Source organism: Dermacentor variabilis, chromosome 1 (assembly GCF_050947875.1).
Source record: "Dermacentor variabilis isolate Ectoservices chromosome 1, ASM5094787v1, whole genome shotgun sequence".
Lineage (NCBI taxonomy): Eukaryota > Metazoa > Arthropoda > Arachnida > Ixodida > Ixodidae > Dermacentor > Dermacentor variabilis.
In genome coordinates, this window is record NC_134568.1 from 12,061,481 (window position 1) to 12,084,102 (window position 22,622).

At 43.5% G+C, this 22,622-nt stretch overlaps 1 protein-coding gene across 1 annotated transcript in view; it reads right to left on the minus strand.

The window, feature by feature from the left end:
• The window catches only part of LOC142575424 (rab-like protein 6), a 79,338-nt gene that overhangs the window by 40,382 nt on the left and 16,334 nt on the right, over window positions 1–22,622 (minus strand). Inside the window, exons 5-7 of the mRNA XM_075684792.1 lie at window positions 16,665–16,805; window positions 11,004–11,109; window positions 3,711–3,814 (exon numbers count right to left, since the gene is read on the minus strand). Coding sequence (XP_075540907.1) covers window positions 3,711–3,814; window positions 11,004–11,109; window positions 16,665–16,805 — 351 coding nt within the window. The remainder of the gene's footprint in view (window positions 1–3,710; window positions 3,815–11,003; window positions 11,110–16,664; window positions 16,806–22,622) is intronic.

Here is a 22,622-nt window from a genome sequence, read left to right on the forward strand (position 1 = left end):
GGGATGGGCAGAAAGTATGAAATCAATTTCATTTCTTGTTTCACCATTAGTGCTTTTCCAGGTCCACTTTCTGTTGCTACGCTTCTTGAAAAAGGTGTTCATTATTCTTAGCTTATTCCTTTCTATGAATTCTACCAGCCATCTCTCCTCTAGCGTTCCTAGAATAGACACCGTAGTTGCCAATTGCTTGTTCACCAGCGTGCTTTTCCCCCACTTTTGCATTGAAGTTGCCCATCACTACACTATACTGAGTTTACACTTTTCTCATCACTAATTCAACATCTTCATAAACCTGGTCTACTTTCTCATCATCGTGACTGGATGTTGGAGTGTAGGCTTGTACTACCTTTAATCTATACCTCTTACTGAGTTTGATTATGACTACAGCTACCTTCTCATTAATGGATGGATGAATGGATGGATGGATGGATGGATGGATGGATGGCGGCTATACCCTTTGTAATGGGCGGCGGCTGGCGCCACCTAGCCTTTTGCTCCCCCTCCGATTTTTTTTCTTTATATCCCCGTCTCCTTAAACTAGTTCTCACTCCCCTCCTCCCCCCAAAATAAATATCTAAAATAGTACAGAAAACATTTGCTTTATGGTATTATCTCTCCCTTGATTTCCTCCACCAATCCTCTAGCCTCCCCTTCGTTACTGCCACTCTTTTCTCGTCTATTTGCCCTCATTCCCCGGAAGAACCTAATGCCCCTTCCATATCAGCCAGAGTTGGACGAAGGTCTGTGAATCTCAGCCTTATATGCTGCGTGGTCTCAATTTCGGCTCCGTAAGCTGTGCATAAAGGGCCCACATCTTCAAATTTAGCCCTGTATGTTTCCATTCTCAAAACCCCCGTCCTAGCTTCGAATAATAGTGAGCTGCCCCGCAAGTTATCAAATAAGAGCTCTCTCTTTATCACCTGTTTTTGTGTCCTATACACAGCTAGCGCTGGCTTTCCGAGCATTCTTTCTTCCCACCTTTTTCTTTCTGTCTCCTTCACCTCCTTTCCCACACTAGAACCACGTTGGACACCCTCCCTCGGCTGTAGGTATCTAATCCGCAGCTTCCTAGTTCTGAGTGTCCACTTTGTGTTCAAACTTTTCATGTATAGGTATTTGTACACTTTTCCCGCCCACCTTTTTTCCCCCAGTGCTGTGAGTCTCTGTTCATATTTTAGCTTACTGCTTCTCTACCTTCGAATGACGTCCATCCCATGTCCCCCTGCACTCCCTCATTAGGGGTGTTCTCCTAATGCCCACTATGTCCTCATGGATTAGGAATCCTACCTTGTATTGCTTATTATCTAGGAGACCTCTATAGCAGAGGACATGTCCGTAATTCAGCAATGTATAAGCCTCACCAGTTCTTCTAATCTCACTAAGGCTGATGATATCCCAAACGATGCCTGATAGTTCTTCAAAGAGTCCTGCTAAGCCAGCCTCACTCGAGAGGGGTCGGCTGTTAAATGATGCAAGGGTCAGTTTCCATTGGCAGCCTGTCCGGACCCAGAGATTCTTAGCACCCTCTGCTGCATTACAGGTCTGACCACCGCCTTGGTCACGTGCTCCGCAGCTGCTGGGGACTGAGGGCCATGGGTTAATTGTAGGAATTAATCGTATTGTCCAACGCAAGCGCCAAAATGTATGAAAACAGGCGTACTCAGTGACAAACTCAATAGCAAAGGTTCGTGTGGCGTCGAGTGATAATGCTCTGCATAACATGTATGCGGAGCAGCATCACTCGACACCACGCAAAGCGTAGCCAACACACTTTTTGAAATAGCTTATCAGTTTGCACTGCTTTCTTTTTTTGACATCCATAAATAAGGAAGTTAAAAAAAAGAAGCCGCGCCATTTCCTCACTCAACTAAGCAGTCGCTCACCGCCAGTAGATATGGCCGCACTGCCACAGCAGCGTTTTACCATCGGCGACATGCTGCGCGCGTTTTTCTTCTAGTGTGGCTGGGGCTTAACACATTGTCCGTGGGTCGTTGGAATGTTACCCGAGCTAGTACTCTGGAATATAAAGCTACAAGTTTTAGAAATACCAGTAAAAGCCCACTTCTGCAGTTGTATTATCTAATCTCTGGTGAAAACGCGATTGCAATAACCATATGAAAATACATTGCTCCTATGGGATGCTGGCCGGAAAGAGACGGAAAAACGTATTATCCCAAAAAACATATTAAGCAGAATCATATCAACGAGATTACACTGTAGTTGCACGCCAAGCTAAAGGGCCAAGCCAAGCCAGGGCTGGCAAGCTGCATATTTGCGCGCACGTCGCACACTTATCACATGTCCGGCATAATAAACAACAACAGGGTCTGAGGCAACTTTGTGGTCTTCTTTTACTAGTTTTTGTCACTCAGAATCATTAGACAGCTACACCCTTGCTGTCTATGCCAACACAGGCCGTGATAAAGCAAGAGAACTGCCCCTCAATGAAAGTTGTAAACCTGTGATCGTTCTGCTCGTGAAAGGCGGTGAACCTCTCCAAGTTTTCAGGTGATGAAAATATTTAACGCAAGCTCTGACTGTACTTTCCTGTGTCTATAGGGACTGCATGACAATGATACACTGACATGGTCACATGCACACACAGCATCTTATCTGTGCGCACACAGATAAGTTGATACTGTGCAATATCTTTACTGTTCTGGTGCTTAGCTTACTTGAGTTTCTAAAAAATGTACATACAGTCGCCGACAAATTCTTTGGACTCCAAAAACTCGAACTTAATGAATATTCTGGACGTATAAATGTGCCATCAGTATTCCCATAGAGCTAATGCATTTGTGCGACCGATTTTTGGACAAATTTAGGACCCAAAGTTCAATTTTCCGGACTAAATCCCTTGTTTTGAGCCACGCTACCCGATCCTAGAGGCTGCTATGTTGGTTATTCTGCTGGCTTGGCCAGGCTTGTTAGCTTCCAATGGCCCGCTTTATAACCTCCAACATTGGGAGGCACATGCTAGCAATAGGGTGTGCACTATCCTCCAGTCTTGGAGGCCATGCCCACTCTTCCTTGGCTGACAATACACTCCAGGAGATGCTTTTTCTTCTTTTTTTTTTCCCCGTCAGCACTATCACCATAATCACTTGGTATGGAATCCCTTCTGCACTTGGTGTGTCCATAGAGAAAGCGTGCCTTGGAGACGTCGCATGTTCATGTGTATTTGTGTGGCTGCACATTTGTATGCTCGGTGCGACCTCCTGTGCCTTCACGAAGGTGAAGTGGTGTGAAGAAACCTTGCTCATTTCTATCTCCATGGCGATCTCCGCCAACATGGTGAAGCTCTTGTCAACTGTATATGAAGACGACGTCACTTGTGCACAAATCTGTTCAAATGTCATCACCTCCATACCTAGTATGAGGCGGGGCATTATTAGAGATTTTTTAAAATGCTCTAAGCCTAATAAATTTAATTTTTTGAGTGATCAAGTTTTTCAGATTGTTCGATATTACAGACTATTTTTCGTTCTCCACGAGGTCCAGAAAATCGGCCGGTGACTGCACATAGTGCTGTGGATATTTATAGGTGCTGTATGGCTCTTATGAAACATGCCATGTTTAAAAACCTAGGTAAATAAAAAGGAAGTGTGGCCACATTATTTGCATACCAAGTGCCCAGCATGCATGCAAATTCCACATCACCAATGCATTTCATGCGCCAATGTGAGATGCTAAACGCATTGAGCACTTACAACTCATAGTTCTGCTCCTCAGATTCCTGCAGCATGTCCAGTTCATCGTTGGTCGCATTTGTCTCCTGGCTGTTGCGCTCCAGCTGCAGCAGCAAGCTCTCCCGCTGCGCAAATAATGTACAGGCAGGGTCAATCCAGCGTAACCAGCAAGGCAACAGTGATACAGACTAAGACCACCAGAGACATTTCCAAACTTCACGGACTATGGGTGCATTCCAATTCTGACCAGCATTGGAGACAGTCTATGTTGACAGGTACGAAGAAAACTTTGAGATCAAGTCATGGAACACATCTGGAAGACAACTTGGCGACTTGACACTGTCTCGCATTGACAAGAAAAAAGCTACGAAGAACTATGAAAAAAAAAAAACACATAATATCGCTGCGTTTCTAACACTTTGCCTGCACAAACCTATGATAAACACAATGTAGCTTACATTAAGTGCATCAGGAAGTGCGACATGTTCCTGTGCACATGTGACCTTCGTGTCTTGTTTCCAAGCATTCTGCTCAGCCACTATTTTCTTTGGATGGCAAAGTAGCCTGCATCATTTTTTACATCAATGCTTTCTTGGTGAAGCTATCTTTGTGAAGCTGCCATTTTTGTGATGGATTATTTTCACAATACTCTGTACACAATGGAAGTGTTCATTTAAAATATGCAAAAAAAATGTCAGAGGTGGTTTAAAGGTCCTTTAATGGTAACTCATACCGACACGTTACTTTGGCAAATAATTTGTTAGAATCTTCAGACATTATATTATCCTTTCTTTTCATTCAGTCAGCCAGATAATTTGACTGACTCATGCACTCCTGTTGGGATCAAATTAATGGAAGCTTGACTGTATTGTTACCACAAAAACATGCAGAATGAGCCCAAAATAGAAAAAGAAAAAAAAGGCTAGCGACTGTTTCTTGAAAGACACACCATGTCTGTCTGTTTTTCAGGAATCAAATACAAAGCAAGTGACGATGCGCAGTGCATCACGCACAAGCAAAGGAGCAAAAGAATGGGCAACGGCAGAGGAAAATCACGATGACACACCATGTGAATGTGCTTTTTATTTAGATTTGGGGATGATGAAATGAATATTCTCTATGTACAGTATGTAATAGGCATCCCTGAAAATCTCTGGCCAGCAGCCTCTTGGCCACTTAACCCTTTCAGTGTCAATGACGTAAATATACGGCACCGCAAACAAGTCCAAAATGGTTGATGCCGTATATTTAGGGGCGCCATCTGTATGATTAAAAAGTGCGCCAATTTCCTAATTTTTTCTTTCCTGGCATGTGCTGCCACTATTTGGGAATACAGGGAATTTTTTTTCTCGGGTCTCCCTCTCTCAGTTTTCATTGCATGGTTTGTTTTAGAGCCATATTACTCCAGCGCGTCTATATACTACCGCTCACGCATTGGCGCATGCGCGCGCAGGCGGCGGTTCGGGTTTTGTTCTGCGGGCAGTTTCAGCTTCTTGCGCTCGCAGAACTGATGGCTATCTCATTACTAATCGCTCAAAGGGCGGCCGCCTGTTTCTCACTCGTTTAGTGCTCAGAGCGGTGAGCATAGGAAGGATGTTGCCGTGCATGTGTTTCCTTTCTTTCTATTTTTTTTGGGGGGGGGGACTCGCGATATCTAATTGCCTCTGGTTGGCGATAAGATGAAGATTAGTAGAAGTTTGTCACACATTTTGCTTTTTTGAGGGGCACAGAACCATGCAGTTTTCTTGAGTGCACTCACCTATGAAGTTCAATTACGCTATGGATATAAATATTACTGTAAGAGTCGGAACATTTGAGACTTGCGAAATATTCTCATGTGCACATATTCTAAGCCATGAACTATAACAATGCATCAAATTTTTAATTCTTATAAGTTTATTTCCTTTTTTGTATTGTTGTTATCCCTGACTAGAGAGTACATATATACCAATGCAAAATATTTTTTTCTGACTTTACGGTCACCCTAGAAAAATTATAGTAAATTTTTTCGAAATAGGTCCCTCAGGAGAATTGGAATCTGCAATAAAAAAAATATTGACCCTGGGCGGTCGCATATGGCAAAAAAAAAAAAAAAAACGACCCTGAAAGGGTTAATGTGGTATCTACCAACTCCTATGGTGCCTCAATGGCTATGGTGCTCTACTGCTGAGCACTAATACCTGTGTCACACGGGCACATTTGGAAGGCCTTCCAGTCGACGGCCTTCGAAATGCCACAACTCTATCGACTCAAAGGAGTTGTCGTGCTGCTACACAGCACTTTTGAAAAGCCGTTGAGTGGTTCAGGCATTTCTCGTAAAATTGTGTGGCGCTGCGGATCTTTACTTTCATTTTCATGTCGCAAAAAGTTAAGCAACATTAAAACCACTTAAAAGTGCTATAATTTCTTTTATGTTTGTTTATACATTTAAAGAAATGTTTATACATTGCCATACATATATGTTTAATTTTTAAGTTGTTGAGTAGCGAAACTGCGGCAACGTTTGCGTCGCTGCATGTCGGTGTTGTCGAGAGTATGTGCAGTTCGCACATATCAAGTGGCAAAAATAATTTATTGAATAATTATTAACACTAATATATAGTATTTTTAGAGCATTTTGGTTTGACTTGTTCTTTCTAACCGATAGTATGAGCACACTGTGAACGAGAGGGCATGTTCGCACTGTTTCCGTTTTCGTTGCTCAAAGGCCATCGAGATTTCGATAGAGTTGTAAGGTGCTCCGTTGACTCGATAGACTATTGACTCGGCGGCCTTCGAAACCGCCTGTGTAGCAGCTCGAACTTGACCTTTGAGTCAACTGACTATCGGTTGGAAGGCCTTCCAAACGCCCGTGTGACACGGGTATAAGATATAGGTTTGATTTCCGGCCATGGCAGCCACATTTTGATAGGGACAAAAATACAAAATACGAAAGCACTCATGTACTTAGATTTAGGTGCACATTAAAAAAAGCCCAGGTGGTCAAAATTTAGTCTTCCACTACAGCATCCCTCATAGCCCACTGTGAAGCTTCGGGAGGTTAAGGGGGGAACAGAGGTGAAATTCTTTATTTTTTTGTAGTAGAGCAATGAAATGCATGCTTTTTAGGAAGTGCGCTGAATGACTAATTACAAAGTTTCATTAAGATACCTCCAGTAGTTTTGACATAAATTTTTACTTTCATCATTGTTGCACCAAACTTGCAGAAACCCTGGCGTGACAAAAAAACATGGTAGAAGCCCACAGTTGCTCTTATATTTTAGCTATAAGAATGGATCATGCAGTGACATTCTCCAAATATTTTTATCACCCCGATTATTTTTTTACACAGAACATTATACCCAGGTTTGTATAATGCAGTCGTTATTGTCATGTCAAATTAGCCGAGTAAAAAAAATGAGATAGTAATTCAAAAACACACTAATGTCACAATAGAGAATTTACTAAGCAATACAGTAAAACCTCGTTAAACATTACCCGCTTAAACAGTAGTTTCGTTTTAAAAGTAGTAAAGTCAAATCCCCGACTCAACGGCCATTGAACATAATGTGTTTTGTATCCGCATAAACCGTACCAGCTTATTGCGTATGTGTCGGTTAACACGTAGTGTTTCCACTTTTCGTCGTGCAAACAAGGCGGTGCGTCGTCTCTATCGGGCGGACCGGCAGAACAACAAGCCTCAGAGATCGGAACAACGGCCTCCAAGCGCCCTGTGCGTTTGCGCGTGAAGCCACATCAACATCATTTCGACACCGTGCCAGAGCGTTGTGGCGTCGTGCAAACGAGGATTCGCGTCATGCCGAAGCTCGGATAGAAAAGACGCCGGGTGCTCAGCACAGAAGAATGGACATCGTTCGTGCCATCGAACGTGACACGAAGAAGTCTGCGCTGGCATGCGACAGGGATCTGCTGTTGACTACGGTGTGTGGCATTTGGAACGCGAAGAAGTTGCTCGCCAGTGCTGCTGTGACCGCGAAGAGATGTTGGCTACGAGGTTTGACTTTTCGCCATTGTTGCCGAAGTGTGGACTAGCGACAGTGATGAGACACGGAAAGCGACAGCACGGGTGATTCAGGCTCGACAGTGGCAGAAGCTGTGCATTACGTCAGCCTCATGAATGCAATCGTCGCGACGAGAACAGCAACCCGCAATGAAAACGGTGCGCTGCGACTTCTGCAGCACTACCGCGCGCGTGCACGGAGAATACGTAACGCCAACAAGGAATCTGCCATGCGAGTGTTTGCCGAGAAGAGGGGGCTGGCTGAAAAGTTGGCACGCAGCTTCAGTAAGTTTGACGCTGCTATCGTCGCTGCTAGGCCACGGCGGCATCAAATGAAAATAAAACTTTTGTCGCGCGAAGTGAATAAATACTGCATGTTCTTTTCCCCTTTCATTGCACTCTCTCCGAGTTCCGTGTTCCGTTTTCGACAGGCAAGTGGGCGCGATCTCATGCTATTTTGGCTAAACAGTACTACCGTTTAGTATGTACTTTTTCCAAGCTCCGGCCAACTACAGTTTAACGAGGTTTCATTGTACAATGCAACAGACCTCATGAAAATCCATCAAGCCATAGTCATGCTACACTTTCTGCAAGCAGGACAATTGGGTCAGAACACACTTCTGAGAAAACTGGCACTAAAGTTGCACAGCCACTACATGTCCATCAAAATGCCCTGGTGCTTTGTAATATTTAGCGTCTTTGCTTGCAGGGGTCTTCTTATGTCCTTGCTCTCATATTTTTCTGCACTGCGTGCTTTTCTCTTTTTTTTTTGTCCTTTTCCTCAGCTCTTTGAAGGGCGAGGCTACCACATTTGATGCCCACAGACTTACACATTTCAGTGTAGGCATGCAAGTAGCATGCAACTGTTTCATGTACTGCCGTCTCCACTGTAAATAATGAAGCGCGCTGATTCTTTGAAGTCGCTGACCACATGACTGAATGCAGGCTTTCTGTCGCATTCTATGTCTTGTTGTTCCTGCACCACTCCAGCAGTTGAGGGTCAGACAGGCGTTGGTAGACCGGCAGCAATGCCTCTGCTACTCGTCTCGACATCGACAGCTTGTATTTATAAGGCGGTAGTGGCTCCATTTCGGCCTCTGCTGACTGATGCCTGCACCAACTATCAGGGCCAGTTGGGCAATGCTATGATGAGGCTCGTCATCTGTAGAAGTCACATGCTAAGATGTGGCCATCACAGCTTTTTGCATGTCACTGACATCTGTATTTCTGTGCGAGACGAAGCCATTGTAGCTGGTCAGTTATTTAATTAGGTCCTGTGCGAGTCCACCTTTTCCACACAATGGCTCCCTTTTCTTTGCTCTTGTTATCAGTGTGCCGAGAGCAGTGCCCATACTCTTCTGCAGATGATTTATACAGTCCTCCTTATTCAAGGGTACAAAGCCATACACCTCACCTTTGCAGACTGCAAGATGTGTCTGGCTGTCACCATCGCATATGATATTCGTGTAGCGAAGGCCATGACTGATGCTGCTCAATCCAAGTGTGAAAGCTAGGGTCACTTTCTGCTGGTCGCTGACAGCACCCTAGACAGAAGTTAGAAGTACGATGCAATCCAGCACAAGCCTGATATAAAATTCAATAATGCAGCCTACACCAATGTGAGAGCTATGGCCTCATGTAAGCCAGATGCCATCATAAAAGAATGTGGTGTTACTTGGGCTGGATGGCTGCATCTTGCTGCAGACACCTTTTACTGCAAGTACAGCATCTGCGAAAATGTTTTGTGCAGCTTTGTCTGCTCCAGGTGTGGAAGTTTTTTTAGACGTTCCCAATAGGTTTTTTGATGCAGCCCACAATGTGAGACGTTCATTGTAGCCCAGAAGTCATTCAGGTCAGTGGGTTCTTTTCCAATGGTCTTGATAGCTTGCATAGCTCTTATACTCACCTCAAAAGCCCTTCCTTCAGACTTTCTTTTTTATAACCAAGGTGAATCAATAGGGCCACAACCAGCAAAGAAAAGCACCAATTTTACTGCTAGGCCCAATGTTGTCTCATGCTGCACTGACAAACTGTTTTGAAGACAATTTGAGCAGACTGCAGGCCCTATTAGTGAATTAATTGCACCAGCCTGTATTAATGTGACCAGATCCTCTTTTGGTGCCGATTCTTTCTCCGTCCGCTGCACGAACTCGAACTTGTGCTTCGTCGTAGACACCACGCAAAGTATCACAGATGCTGCATGCTTGCTTCTCGGCTGCTTCCAAGGACACAAAACGAGGTTCCAGCTGCACCTGAACGGTGCACTTCCACTTAGGCAAAAGTTCGCTGTCATCCTGAATAGCTGGTGCCACGTCGTCACTCGCCGTCGCAAAAACGTAACTTTGACCACATTGGAACTGCGCCGCTACGTCACGACTAGTCGACCGCACCAGGTCTTCAGATTCACTGCTGGGCATCGATTCCGAACGCAGGTTGGCTTCCGACGACACATTGGCATGACTGGATAGTGATGCGGTCCTCGGTTCATCCAATTCAGTTGCTACTGACTTCTTTTTCAGAAGAGGAGGCTTGCGTTTACCCTTCCCATATGCATACTTCATCCCGTACTTCTGGTCCTAAGACGCTCCATCGCTAGCACACATACGAAGCCTCCCGCAACCGAAGAGTTGACGAAAATGCAAAACGTACAGCAGCAGTGGATTCACAAACTACAGAGTTTTTTCGGAGCGTGCGCGGAGCAAACAACCAGAGAAACAGCATGCCTTTCAGCAGCCACTCACAGGGCACGCTGAGTACCACATGACTAGAACGACCAATAGGCACCTAGCTGTGGCTTTGTGTAGGCCGTCAAATTTTTCACATTGGTGCATTTATTTTTTATCGTACGCAAGCACTTCCATTGGGAGAAGTACTGCGGCGAAACAAGCTTTCCAGTGATACCAAACTTTTCGCGAGTGGCAGTGAAGGTGTGGAGGTATCGCGTTCGGAAATCAGTCATTCTTGCACAGATTTCGCCCAGTTTTTTGCTACCCGTGGTCAGAAAACATTTTTTCGGCATACTTTCAGACTGTTCTCAGCGGAAATTTTTTTAGCTGTGCCGAATCCGAATCTGCCCTTTCCTAAATTCAGTTTCTCACAAGAATTTTGAGATTTGATCCCCGCATCCCTCCTTATACTCAACAAAACACTTTAGTGGTTACCTCTGTAACTGTGTGCCATAACTTTTTTAATACCAGACAGTATTGTTTCTAACAACAACCTTCCTGTATGTGTTTGCACTGGCCTACTGCAAAATTGAGTTCAAGACATAACATCGTTCAGGAGACGTGGTGTTGGAGCCACTTGTCACCCACCTGCAGCTGGAGGAAAGGCAGGTTGAACCACTTGTACAGGAACTTGAGGCCAAAGCCATTGCGCAGCGAGGACTCCGCATAACGGATCTGGGCACTGCCCGGGGGCCTGCATATGAACAAGAAGTTGAGTCGGCATTGCTAGGGCTAAACTTTCAGTCAATGACAGATTTTTTTGGATGCCAGATTTCTCAGGACGTGCCTGCAATTCGAACGCCTTCATGGCACCGCCATGTACTCGATAAAGTCTACGTATAAGGATGTTTGAAATTTCGGATGCCAAAACTCTTTTCCGTGCGATTTTTCGGATTTTTTATTGTGATCGCACATGCAAAAAAGCATGAACTGAAGCCACCACCACCTCTATTTTGATTATCTCGCAGCCTCGAACCAGTGCTCTCGCACATCGATCACTGGCAGCCATAGTAGTAATTTTGTGCTGTTAGGCCTAGTTGCTTCGACGTTAGCTATCAAGCTTACCACACTATGGTGCCATGTTTTTCATTTAAAGGATCTGTCATTGTTGGCAATGGTGCCGACTCCACCCTCATCATCCTCACCAATGGGGTCAAAGTGCGGAAAGCATTGCAAGGGTCTAAAGCATTGCATAATGCCGGTTTGCGAAAGTCAACTTCATCACAATGCAGTAATCAAATGTGGTAAAGCATATAAAAAGTACAAAGGGGCCACTGTCACAGGACAAAATGTGTTCCTAAATGTGTGCATCCGTAATCTCCTGTCACAGTAGAAGCACCGAGACGACCAATAACTGTACTAGTGGCCTTTAACTTTATTTCAGATGTGGCTGTGGTGATTTCAGCCCTTCGTATGCATTTGTTTTTTCGGAGTGCCAGACTTTTCAGACGTTTTCATGGTCCCAAGGTAGTAAAATAAAATCTGACGTTGACTGTATCTACACTGTTATGTACACAAATGCTAACCATTCTATCTCTTTTTATTTGGGAAGGGAGTTGACTTTATATACTGAAGCAGTGCTTCCCGAGCTCCTGATACTTCATGACCCACTGAAAATATACTACAGTCGGCAACCGATTATTCGGACATGCCCAATTATTATACATGCTCAAATGTATAGGACGACCAAAATTCTGGACACCTTACAGTGCGCCATTTGATAATTTAGACTGCACCTGCATGAATGCATGCTAATTTCACTCCCGAGACAAGCAGAATGAGCAATGTTTTTATTTATTTACATCGCCGGCACCTCCTCGAAACCAAAACTAGCAAAGCCTGGTTGATACAGTAGTCACCAACAGTGCCCATACCAAGGAACAAGCTAAGTTAAGTGAAGCAGCTAAATTGTAAAGGTCACATTTGCAGTTGTAGTGCATGTCTCACGTGTGCAGCATTTCTTTCTTTACAAGTTAAATAGCAACATGGTCTCAGGTGACTTCGTTGTCTGTTGTTACGAATTTTTATCACCCAGAATTGTCAAACAACTTCAAATGGCACTTTAGCTCCACCCTCGATGTCAACACCAACAATGGTTGCAATAAAGCCAGGGAAGTGCTGAGTAACAACTGTTGTGAAGAAACCTACAATCATTTGATTGTTGTAGCGTAGTCGACCTCTGTTCAAGTCGCCATGGGTTGGATATTTGATTGCACACTGACTGTACTTTTGTCTACCTGTAGTGACAGCATGAAAATGGCTGAAATAAGGTCACATGCAAGCTTATGTGGGTGCAGCAATGCACTGACAAGCATTTTAGCCACTTATGAAATGAGTACACTTATTTTCTGGCAAATACATTATTTTGGACTCCCAATAATTCCTATTTAGAGGCGGTCCCTGCTGAGTCTGAATTATTGTTTGGCGATCGTAGAAATACATAATGCACATACTGTAACCAGAATTGCTGGTTCCCCTAATCAATATTGACTACAGGTTAGCTGCTTTCCCCGGATAACTAGCAAAATTTTTCTGTAATTTGCCATGGCTCTGGGGCTTGTTGACCCTTTGTCCCTGCCGGCTTGATGTCGCTCTCACTTGCTTTCCCTTTACTTGAGTCCCCAAACAACTTTGGAAAGCCCAGTTGAAGTGATTCTACCTAACAACTGTCATGACCAAAAAATTCAGAAACACTGCCTAAGGCCTACTATTGTGCACTAGACTTCCACTGCTAAAGTAATCATATAACATGATATTTGTCCTTTATGCTACTTGCTTTTATGATACGAAAATTACCATGTTTTAAGACAAGTCACAAACAGTGGTAGTGTGGCAGCGTTATCATGAAGCATCTTTGACAAGAAGCACTGCACAAAATACATCTGGTTCACAATATGAAACACGCTTATGTGTCATATTAAGTACCATATTTACCCTTTATGGACAAGTATTGCCTACAGGCAACACACAAGAAGGTTTTTTTTTTTTTTCCGAGTTGGGGTACCGAGTACGAAGTTCCTGGCTAAATGTCTTCGACCAACACTGAATGACAGGCATCAAGTGTCATTTGTTGGATTAGAGCAGGAACAGAGGACAAAGATGAAGTTTGGCAGGCGACTCGCTGTCTTTAGAAAGCACAGTCAGAAGAGACAGACCGAAGCAAGATTCCCGGCTTCTGTGGTATCGCACATGTAATGTAAAGCAAATCCAATGTACATGGTGGTCCTTTATAAAGGGAGCATGCGATTGCGTGGCCTGTGCTCTTTGGCAGCTGCTTAATGTTCCAGCAGGTGGCAGCAAAAGGAAAAGCGTCCACTTTTGGCATCATCTATTGGTGGCCATAACACCCAGACACGGCTGATAGGCGAGCTCCTGCTGGGCTCCCGTCACCTCCAGATGAATGCGCAAGGGGTGGGGACCGCAGTGCAGCGTCTGCAGCTAGCAAACCGTGCTTGGTGCCTAGGCCAGTGCACTGTAAACGTGGAAGTGCCAACATATGCTCGGTAGTTATTAGGTACTCCCAGCATATTTTCTGTAGCACACAGCTCTGGCTTCCCGCATCCCCGCATAGCATGAATAAACCTCAGCTGATTTGGAGCGATTTATGAGAGAGCAATGTACACAAGTCAAACTATGGTGGCGTTAATTAAGCATAATTAAATTTCATTAATTATTTAGTATGGCCTACTTCAGTTTGATGGCAATAATTTCCTAATGAATTAATTACGCTTATGAATATATGGTAAATAGTTTGCATAAAAATCTATTAATAAATTAAATAACAGTCATGCATTATTAATTTAACATTGATTAATTTCTTTTGGCTTATTAAGTACATTACATTACTTGGCCTAACTATTCTTAATTATGCTCAATTATTTCATCATGATTAATCTTATTAGTCCATTATTAACCTTAATAACCCTTCACTACTCACTATATACAAACACAATCATAAATCTCAGTAGTCATATGTAGTCATAAGGCATTCTGATATATAGGACCCCATGCATACCTATGGAGCACATCTTGTTATGTGTTACACAGATTTCCAAGGGAAGTAGCCCTAGAATGCTTACGCATTAAAATACGCTGAGAGTACCTAATAACTACCGGGTGTATTTGGGCCCTTCTACCGAATGTGGTTTGTTAGCAGCAGATGCTGCTATACAGGCCTCACCCATTCTGGAACAGACATGTGGGGGAGGAAGTCCAGCTAAATACAGCAGGCACTTACTTACTGGCCATGCCTGCTTATTCTGGCCACCAATAGATCATGCCAAAAGTGGACGTGCTTCCTCTTGCTGCCAATCGCTGGTGCTATAAGCAGCTGCTGCAGAGTACAGGTTAGATAGTCACGTGTCCCCTTTCATAAAAGACCACCATGTACACCCGTGAGCAAAAGTATACGGACCAGGGATTGCGCAATAAAACTCGTTTTCTCTTCTGTCTGTGAACACCACTAGAAATAAAAAACTGCAGTCCAAACTTGGCATTACAAATTTTCCAGTGCACTCATCAGTTTCCGCTTATGCGTGTTAATTATTCTGTTTTTTCGGCGACCCTGTGGTCTGTATACTTTTGCTCACGGGTGTACACCTATGCTTTATATCCAACAAGAACTGGCTGTACAAGCGTCAAAGCTATAGGTGCTTGGGGTGAGCTCGCTTGCAGATACTGCCTGGTGTTTGTCCCTCTATTGCTTAGAAAATTTCCACAAGGCCATTTTTCTTTTTGTTGAATATCCTTATACTTGGTGCACTTTGCACATTTAAATTAAAAATAAACATTTCGGGTATTTATATGGCTCGTCCTTAAAGCGTAAGTGCATAATCAGTTTTCAATTTACCTCTTAGAAACTACCTCGACCTTGTGGACTTTCATAAAACTCATATGGCTACGATACTGCCTGAGCATATCTATCCGCATTTATTCTTTTTCTGTATAATATCATCTTAGAATACTGGCCTTTCCCAGTAAAACTGAGTTTTAGAAAACGAAATTTATACAGTAAAGCTTTGTTCATTCGACCCTCGTTAATTCAGAAAATCAGATAATTCCGGCACATCCTCTGGTCCTGGCAGGCGCATGCATTACTTAATGGAACCAAACTCTCATTAATTTGGACATATTTGGCCCCACTCTGGATAATTCGGACAACGCTCAGAGCTTGACAAGAGCAGAGCGGCGCATTGTGCAGCCCAAGTGAGTGAAAGCAGCACTAGCTTCCTGTCCAGCCAAAACGAAGCGACGGAGTCAGCATTGCCATAGCCATAAGCTGAAATCGTACGTGACAGGAATGCTGGAACACTTCATGTCTATTTGTGCTTTTATTCTTGGATTTACCGCCATGCATAACACCACATTGGCCAAGTGCCTTCATAACGGCATAGTGGCCATCCACGATAGCGCCGACAGTGACCACAGTTTTGTCCACAACGGTTGCGGCAAACTGCAGTTTCGTTTTTACTCAGTGTACATGTCGGCCGCGTGCCTTTAGAACTGTGTGGTCACCGTTCATGATCGCATTGATAACGACTGTGATTTTGCCTGTAGCAGTTGCAGCAAACAGTAGTTTTGCGTTTTGGCTCAGTGCAGTGGCTGCATGTGTAATGGTACAAACACAGTGGAAGCTGTTGAAGATGAAGAGTGCTGGCTACATCACGATGGATGGACAATCAGCTAGCGACTAGCTCACTGGCAAAAAAAGTAATGGTATGTGCGTGCATCAGTGAAAAGCGTGTCCCGGATGAAAGCGCACGCCGCGGCTGCACTACGAAGGAAGATCTTGAGGGCTTGGCAGCTGCAAGCGCTGTAATCGGTCAATTGCAGCTCTCGCGCTGCTTTTGTGCAAAATAGAAACTGGATTTGCTGATTCATTCAGTAAATAAAGACATGTTGACAATTTAAGCATTTGTTTGTTTTCTTGATACTCTCAATAATTCAACATTCAAGTGATTTGGACACTTCTTCCGTTCCTGTGAAATTCAACTTAACAAGTTTTTACTGTGTACCACTATTGGTGTTTCTGGCTTTCAACCAAAATGTTCTCTGGAAGCTAACAATTGTACACAATGTCCAATAAAAGAAGCAAAGAGAGAAAGAACGTATTGGTTAGAGGTTACAATATTATGGTGCCTGACAGATATGCAATCATGCAATCCCAAGCATCCAACCTCATACCAGATAGCCACCACAAGAAGGCAACTAAGTTTATAACTGAAAGGAATATGAAGGGCAATAACACACCGCTCTACGGATTCAACATAGAAGCGCACTTGGTCCTCGGTGATGTTTCGGTGGTGCTTCATGTCTAGATGGTTGGCCAGAACCAGAACTGGAATGTTGGCCGGAACCTTGGGCAGCTCGCGCTGCACATAGTCAAACGTCCTGGAAGCAAAGACACAGGTAAGCTATATCAGCTTATAAGCCAAAGGAGCATGTATACCTGCCCAATCCCTCAATAATATCAGTGCAGCAGTGGGTTGTAGTGGGGTAGATGCAGTCACATTAAATGAAATAGCCTAGCAGACGGCACTGTGACTCGCATGCACTGAATGGAACTTGATCACATCTGCACTGACACGCCAATATTAATAAAGGTGCTCATATTGTCTAGGAACTGGGCAGCTGTACACCCCACAACAAAAGTTCTCAGCACATGCAATTCAAGAAAACATTTAATTCACTTGCAGCCAATGTATCTTTTTTCAATTTGAAATTAACAATGGACATTCTCCTATCCCCCCTACACAGGGTGTTTCACGTTAACTTGAGTCAAACTTTTAAAATATGCAAATACTACGTAGCTGGACAGAACCAAGGTAATGTTGTTTGTCGTCACTTGGAGATGCTCGGATTATTTCTTGCATTCTACCTAATTGATAATTATTCTTAATTAATCAATTTCTCAATTATTATATTTAGATTAAAAGTGTCAAAGAGAAAATTGTAGAGCAACACGAAAAACTCCCAATACGGCCTTCTGTTGCTCAATACGTGCTGCATAAAAGTGTTTTTCCGAGTGTGAAAGAAGTCAGCAAGCCCGCTCAAGGCACTTTTCGTGTATTCGTGGGCTTTTTTTCATGCTCGTAAGTACACCTTTATGTAGCACGTATTGAGCAACAGAAGGTAGTATCAGGATTTTCTCATGCTGTTTTACAATTTTCTCATCGAAAAGTTTCACCGAATTATAATAATTGAGAAGTTGATTAATTAATTAAGACTAAATATCTAATGAAGTGGAATGCAAAAAAATAATCCAAGTATCTCCAAGTGACAGCAAACAACATTACCTTGGGTCTGTCTAGCTACATAATATTTGCATAATTTCAATGTTTGGCTCAAGTTAAGAGGAAGCTTTAGCTCGGGTGCTCCTATCTAAATGCATGTAAAAGGAGAATTCATTTTTCTCGGCAACCGCTGCACCAAATTTGACGAGGTCTGTTGCATTCGAAAGAAAAGCTTAAAATTTAGTGACTGTTCATTTCGAATTTTTGAGTTAGGTCATCAATTTTTTATTAAAAAGTGGCAAAAATATAAAATTTTCAAAAAACGAAACTGTAACTCAACAACGAAAAACGGTAATACAATTCTGTGAATTGCATCTAATAGTACATCTAAAGCAGACAAAATTGATATGTTACACATGAATATAAAAAAAATTTAGCAGTATTGAAATACAGATTTTGCAGAATCCTTGTAACCAACGTAACAAATTCCCGTAACATGTAAAATGACATATCCAATTTGTCCACTTTGAATGATCTAATGGATACCGTTTACGGAATGGCGATATCTGTTCTTGATGCAGAGCTTTGAATTTGTAAACTTCGTGCTTCTATTTTTTTCGATCGGTCAAATATTTGAAAATCTTTTTAACAAAATTCAAGCCTTAAATCGAAATTCCGCTTCCAACGGTCACTAGAATTTAGCTTTCTCTCTCAAATGCAACAAATTTCATTAAAATCAGTCCAGGGGTTATCTCAGAAAAACATTTTTGCCTTTTACATGCATCTGAATAGGCTGCGTCAAAGTTGGGCCCGAGCTAAAGCTTCCTCTTAAGTGAAACACCCTGTAACATGTACATAAATTCTAGGTCGGGTGGTAAAGTCGCCTGGAAATTTGGCTTTTTCAAATTCCATGCTCCGACAACTTTTGTGGTTCACTGTACAAGAGACAGAAATGCCTAGACAAAGAAACACTATGGGGCCTTCTAACAAGCTACAGCAACCAAAATGCTTGCATGCACATAACGTCAAATGACTCAACTAAATACCAATCTTATAAAAAAAAGAAACTTGACTTTCGTTTGCATGACCTTTGTGGGACATGTGGAAATGGTTCATATGATGCAAAGATTTAAGGTTTTCAAAATTCATTGAGCTACACCTACATACATCAAAAATAAGTGTTGATGGTTGTCTGTGCTAGTACAGTCAAGCCTACTTACAATGATCCCCATTTAGAACAAATTTCTAGATACTACAAACAGTTTCTCGATACCAAAGGAGTTTTGCAAGGAGCCTGCAGAAGAGCAGTCCACTTATAACGACCTACTAGCCTACTCTGTTCAGTTATAACAAATGGAATGAACCATCGAGTGGCAGCATCTCGACAAGCTGGGGCAGAAGAGAAGGCTGCATGGGCAATCACAATTTACGGTTTATTGCTATCAGCCTGTCGATATTTCTTAACAACGTGGAACAATCATTTTTTTTTTTTCTTGTGGGGTGCTTTTCAACTCAGTTTTGGGCTGCTGTTACAGAGAGCGGTGCTCCTGCCGACGATGGTGTACATGCCCAATCAGAAGAAAGCATCTCTGAAGAAGTGATTGCTGGAGAGACGAACCAGGCAACTTCAAGAAATAGAGCCCTTCAGTGGCAAGGATTACCAGGAAACTAGCACACCTTCTACTGGACCCGAGAATGGTTAGGGGCTTTCTCTACAACTATGTCAACAGCTTGAAGAACTTCAGAAGTGTGATTATCAAGTTTAAGCTACTTAAAGGAACTGACAGATGGCCGGAATGCGTTGCAAGACGTTGATGGAAATGAAATGACCATGATTTAGGGATAGAATCCAACATGCTATTCGCGATTGAAATAAAAATTATGATGTTAAATCGGCAAAGCAAGTCTCAAAAACCAGTATAAGTGGCGTGGCCTGATGGAGAAACCTTGGTACTCCTGATGTAGTACCTAAACAAGATTACTGACGGAGAAATTGTGGTACTCCTGATGTAGTAGTACCTACGAGGGTCATTCAAGTCAATCCGGGACTTTCTTTAATAACAAATAGAAGAACAAATTTCGAAGTGTGGAAAGTGGACTTATTCTTCCACATAACCTTCAGGTACAGTTATATACTTATCCCAGTGTTTAACAAACGCCTGAAATGCTTCGGCATAGAAAGATTTATTATTACGATGGAACCATTGTAGGACACCATTCTTCACTTCATCATCAGTGTTGAAATGTTTTCCTCCAAGGAATTCCTTCAGGGGCCCAAACAGATGGAAATCACTTGGTGCTAAGTCAGGACTATAGGGGGTGTATGGTAATATCTGCCAGCCAAGTTCCTGGATTGTATGGTATGTGCGTTGAGCGGTATGCGCTCGTGCATTGTCTTGCAAAAAGACCACATCCTTTGCAATCAAACCCGAACATTTCTTCCGTAAACTCTTGTGCACATCACGCAGAACACGGCAGTAATACTCACTGTTGATAGTGACACCATGGGGTAAAACATCAATGTGAATGATTCCCTGTTTATCCCAGAATACCCTTCCCACCACTTTACCAGCAGACGCAGCTGCTCGAAATTTCTTGGGGAGTGGCGATTCCAGAGATGCTCTCTTGGATTCTGGGGTGAAATGGTGAACCCATCTTTTATCACCTGTCATGATGCGATTCAGAAAATCCTGGCCTTCCCTTTCATAGCGTTCCTTCAATTCTCTACAGACTTCAACTCTGTCTGTCAAAAGCAGACAGCTGCTTTGGGACCCAGCGTGCACTAATTTTTCGGAACAACCAATGATCACGAATTATTGTGTTCACTTTTCCCAATGACAGATTACACACCCTTGCAATTTTACGACAGGTTATGCGACGATTGTCCGCGATCAGTTGCTCCATGCGCTGAATGCTCTCAGGAATGACTATTGTGGGCTGTGATCCACCATGATCGGGATCGTCAGTAATAGAGATATGGCCATCTTTGAAAAGCTTACATAATTCAAATGTCTTACTGCGACTGAGTGTCACATCACCATACTGAGCCTGAAGTCTTCTGTAAATTTCAGCAGGTTTTACGCCCTCGTTCACTAAAAACTTAATCACAATGCGCTGTTCCACGCAGATGTTCACACTGTTGTCCACCATCTTGAATAACAGTCTATCCAGAAGCGCGAGAAATGAGCGCCGTCTACCAGTAACAGGACACAAGTGCCAGTTTCTACTGCATACAAAACCTCCAGCCTAGGCGTCCATTTAAACTGGGGAAAGAAAAAAGTCCCGGATTGAGTTGGACGACCCTTGTATATGAGGTTACTGTACATAAGTCGGCTGTGATTAAGTACAGCATACTTTTTGCTAAAATGGCAGTTCAAATATAATTAGACACTTGCGCTTTATTCTATGCATATTATGAATTTAAAAATTCAGCAGATCCAACGAGTTAGAATCCATATACAGCTGAACCTTGCAATAAAGAAATCAGCAGGGAAAGCGAAAAAATTCGCTTTTACAAGAATTTTGTTGTTGCAAAATGAGACAGCACACACACAGGTAATGTGTCACAGAATGAAACTTTATCTTAAAATTCCATTAGCCTACTTTAGCAAATTTGCTCAAGGATACGGAACTGCATTTTCAACATACAAAGTGCGCCACATGCGTCGATCAGCAGTGGCAACACTGCCGTGGAGCAGTATTCTCTGTCCATTGCTTTCCAAGACACGACAACATTAGCGAGATTTTGCGTAACTCTGCACCGGATGCTGAGCAACACTGCTCCACACATGCATCTCCAGTGCAAGCCGTCACCCGTAGGTGCCGACACGTCCAGTGCCAAGTGCTAAAGTCATCATATCTCATATACCTGAAGGCAATGGATCTAGAATACAGCCCCTTCATGAATCTACGTCCGGCACTAAATCCGCACGCGATGCCTGTCGGGTGGCACCAAAACCAGCGTTCTTGAAGCAAGGAATGCGTATTCCCGGACGATCACTCAATCACTGCCCGATATGTGGCATTCCATGCTGCAACCGCCATCTCAAGTGCCATAAACAATTCTACGCCGGTGGGACGAGGATTTCCTTGTTCTTGCTGAATTTTTCTAACTGAGGCGCACATTACGTACTGCACTAGGTGTGCAAAAACCGTCGTCACGTGTCAGTAGCAACATATGTGCCACTTCAAACGAGCGATCAACAAGCAAGATGGAGGCCACAACGCGTTTCCAGCGCACGTGATCGCTTCCGGCACTTGGTTGTTTTATTGCAATTATATGGACACTCCAGGCACATTTCTGCCAACGGCATGGGCGTTGCCTTGAGGTTCCATGTTGAGGTTCCATGTAAAGTCCAAGGGCGATCAAATTGTCACTGAGTGCCGTATGCTCGATGTGCAAGTGAAGGCATGTGAGGGTGAGCCAGCGATCGCGGCTTACTTTCACGCACGCAACGGCGAAAAGGGGGAGGAAGCATGCTGCCTTCTGTCGCACACAAGGCTTCGGGGGAGGCGGGGGGGGGGGGGGGGGGGTATTCTACTCCAGACAGCCCGTGCAGCCGCGCACACCTGGCTGCTGCATCTTGAAAGCAATGTGCGAAGGGTACAGAGTCCCCCGCTGCGCTGTCTTCTCGAGGCATATTTCGCGCTGATACACGTGGCTGCACGAAGGTCAATTTGCTCACTGCTGCTGCTGCGTTTCCTCAGTGCAGCATTTTGACAGCGAGTTTCCGTGGTCGTCAAATGAGATGTGTTCATGTTGGCTTGTGCATGCGTGACACCATGCTTGTTAATTTACTTAGTATGCCTATGTTTACAAGTTTATACAGCCGATAAAACTGCTATCCTTACTTCATATAGCTGTCCACTAATTTGATATCACAATCGATGCCACGCCTTGCTGACGAAACTGCAACTTTTTGTAAGCAAAAATGGCAGTGCCCACACAAGTGTACTGTGGTGGTATTTTACATAA